Here is a 3,148-nt window from a genome sequence, read left to right as displayed (position 1 = left end):
GCCGGGAGCGTTGGAGGGGACGCCCCTCGTCGCGGTGAGGTCCGAGGGCCGCGTCCCCTCCTCGCCCGTGCCTCCGCGCATCCCGAATGGGAACGTACGGGCTGCCACGCTCCCGGCTCTCCCACGCTCGGGTCGATGCGTCCTCCCTCCTCGGCCAGCGCTTGCTTATTTCTGATCTTGGATGTCATCAAGGGTGGAAAATGTGACAGGAAGGAAGGGAGGCTTTTTTCCCTCCTGCTAAATATGGACTGACATTAAAATCCAAATACTCTTGTGAAAGGAATCCCAGCCTCTGTTTGTTGGAGGAGGGAAAAACGGTGTTTTCTGGCTTTTCAGCTGCGAGGTTCCAGCTGGGAAGTTTCGCAAGGAGCGGCAGGGTCCTTGCCTCAGGAGCCTCAGGAGTTTACTTCGCTTGTTCGCAGGGCGCTCTCCGCAGCGTATTACGCTAAAAAAATTAGTCATCCCTTCTCTGCCTGTCTGTGGCTGGGGGGGAGCTTGCTGGGAGCGTGCAGGATGCTTTGAAGATACTTAGGGATTTTTCCTCTCCTGTACAAAGACTTCTAGAAATGAAAGGGGTGCAGGCAAATAAAACTGCAGCCCCAGCAGGAGTGTTTCAGCCTTCTTTACTTTAATTCCTGTTGCTGCAGCGGCCGATGGCAGGGAAGGAGGTGCATGGGGTGGCTGCGGCCGATGCAGGGGGCTGCCGGGTTTGCAAGGAGGATTTATGTCTCTCTCCGTCAAGAATCAGGTGCAAACTCACGCCGTTATTCCCACGGCGAGGTCGGGAAACCAGCTCGATGCGGGGCTCTGGGACGAGGAACGGGGACCCCGGGGATGGTCACGGCGCTGCCAGCTCCCCCAGTGACTTCTGCTGGGGCCAAGGTGAAGAGCCAGGACGTTTTGGCGGGGCACGGACCACAGCTTTGCTGGGACCTGGGGGTCTGTGCCGGGCAGAAAGTGGGCGCTGCCACGTTCCCCTGCCACGTGTTCCTCTCCATCCCTGTTGGAGAGCTTTTTGGGGTGGGTATCTGTGGGGAGCTCCAGGGCATTTGCCCGATCTTTATAAAAACGGTTTATTAAAGCAGTGGGGGGATACTGGGAGGTGCTGAAAATAGATGTTTCCCGTTTCCAGGGGCATTGCTGTCCTGGCGTTGGTGCGGCTGTATTGTTTTCAAGCTAATAGGATACATAGCTCTGCTTTTCTGAAATGTCACTCTCAAATAACTGATGCTTTGTGCGGATCCGTGATATTGGTCCAAGTCCAACATCAACATCCTTGTGGAAGAGCAGTTTGAATTCCCTCTCTCCCCGTCTCCTCCCGCCGCCGACCTACATCTGCTCTCCTCCAGCCCCCTGTGTTTGCAGCAGGACGGCGGATCCCGATCCGGCGGGAAGGGCGCAGGGTGCGCGACCTCTGCCGTGCTCGGCCCGCGGCTCTGCCGTAACCGCTTTGGGTAAGGCAGTGCTGAGCCACGGTTGCGTGGTCGTGGTCTGCGTGACGCCTGGAAACATTGGGGAGCGTGGGGTGGGTTATTTCGGGTAGAACAGAGCGCCCGTACGCTTCTATAGCGTCACGAGTAGTACAGCAGACACACAAGCTGCTGGCTGGTGCTTTATTCTTGGTGTTAGGTGGGAAGGAGGTCAGCCTTCGCGGCTGCTTTCTGGTCTCATTCACAAATCGCGTTTTCCTCTTGAAATGAAACAAATCCCCAGGCTTTCCTGTCACCGTGGAAATCATTTGAATGCGACCAGGTCCGTAAGCATCTCCGAAGCCTGCAGACAGGAAGAAACGCTAGAGCGAAGAGGTAGGAAATGTCCGCGTTTATAGCAGTGGGCTGATTCTTTTTTTTGCGCTGAACTCTGTCCCTCCTGCTTTTGGTGAGATCCAGCTGTTTTGCTTCCAGGCTCAGAGGCCGAGGAGAGTATCGCCAGCTCTCCTCTAGCTGGATCGCGGGGTACTGCTGGGTTTTGTACGTTGTGTTTACGCGGTTTGGGGTGGAAAAGGAATGGACTGGGGGGGGTGGTGTGGTTATCCGATTCGGATAACCGGAACATCGGCAGTCACATTAGGAAGGATTAATATTTAATATATGGGCTGTGGACCATTGTGCTTAATCACTATCTGAAGGGCTGAGGAAGAGATTTACCAATAAGCAAGCGATTCCCGAACTGTCCAGAATGATTTCTTGCACCTTCCTCGGGAGCAGCCAGTCCTGGGTTTCGCTAGAGGCTGGCCTGATCCTGTTCTTCCTGATGTCTCTAGCTTTTGCAAGCGGGTGGAGTGGCTTTCATCACAAGTGCTTTCTTCTCATTAAACTCACAAAAAAAACGCTGGAAAACCCTTTTTCTCTGATACCACTCATGTGGCTGTACCGTAAGCCGTAGGACCTGGCAGTGCTCGAAACGTATGTTTGTAGCCAAAGCTCGTGGGGAAGCGTGTCTTGGACTCGGCGGACGTTGTCACTGTCACATACATCTGCCCAGCCACGAGTCCAGAGCTGGCTCGTTCGTGCTTTTCTCTGGCTAATGCCTTCAGGAGAACTTGAATTTCACCCGTGCCTCCAGCGTGGCTCTGAAAACCCTTGTGACGGCTGTGCCGCTTCCCACGTCTGCCCCACATTGACCCGTGTGGGGTTTGGGTTGTTTTTTTTTCTTTCAGCGTAGGGTGTTTTGTAATACAGCGAGGCGGGGGCCGCCCCTCGGGGTTGGGTGCTGCTGTGTTCGTGCAGGGAGGAGGTGATGGTGGGGGACACGGCAGGGCGCACAAATAATCCATCTCCACCTCCGCGTGTCCTGCGGGACTAAATCTGACCGTGCGCTGGACGACTGCAGTCGGCGGGGCTGTGCGTGGCCTGCAGGTCGGTGTTGAGCCGGTTTGAGGTCGGGAAGCGGAGGTGGAGGTCTCGTCGTGACTCCGGTGGGACTGCCGGGGTTCGTCTAAATTTGAGGGTTGTGTCTTCGTCTTGGGAAACCCCGCTTTAGGCTGCGGGAGGGCGCGTGCCTGCGTCTCCCTTTCCTCCCTGCCCCGAGTCAAAACTCACGTAACTGAAAGCATCGGCCGTGGCCGTCAAGCCCGCTGTTGCTGCGGTTACACATATGGTACTGCTGTGTTTATGGTGGCTGCAGCTCTGATGGTGGAAGTCGAAAC

The 3,148-nt window shown here is 55.8% G+C and overlaps 1 protein-coding gene across 1 annotated transcript in view; it reads right to left on the bottom strand.

The window, feature by feature from the left end:
• LOC103923522 overlaps positions 1-188 on the bottom strand; it is a 10,376-nt gene extending 10,188 nt beyond the window's left edge. Inside the window, 1 exon segment of the mRNA XM_009331896.1 lies at positions 99-188. Coding sequence (XP_009330171.1) covers positions 99-188 — 90 coding nt within the window.
• Positions 189-3,148: the final 2,960 nt, after the last annotated feature.

Source organism: Pygoscelis adeliae, unplaced genomic scaffold (genome assembly GCF_000699105.1).
Source record: "Pygoscelis adeliae isolate BGI_AS28 unplaced genomic scaffold, ASM69910v1 Scaffold209, whole genome shotgun sequence".
NCBI lineage: Eukaryota > Metazoa > Chordata > Aves > Sphenisciformes > Spheniscidae > Pygoscelis > Pygoscelis adeliae.
Note: the sequence above shows the minus strand (reverse complement) of the source record. Positions and strands in the feature narration are given on the sequence as shown.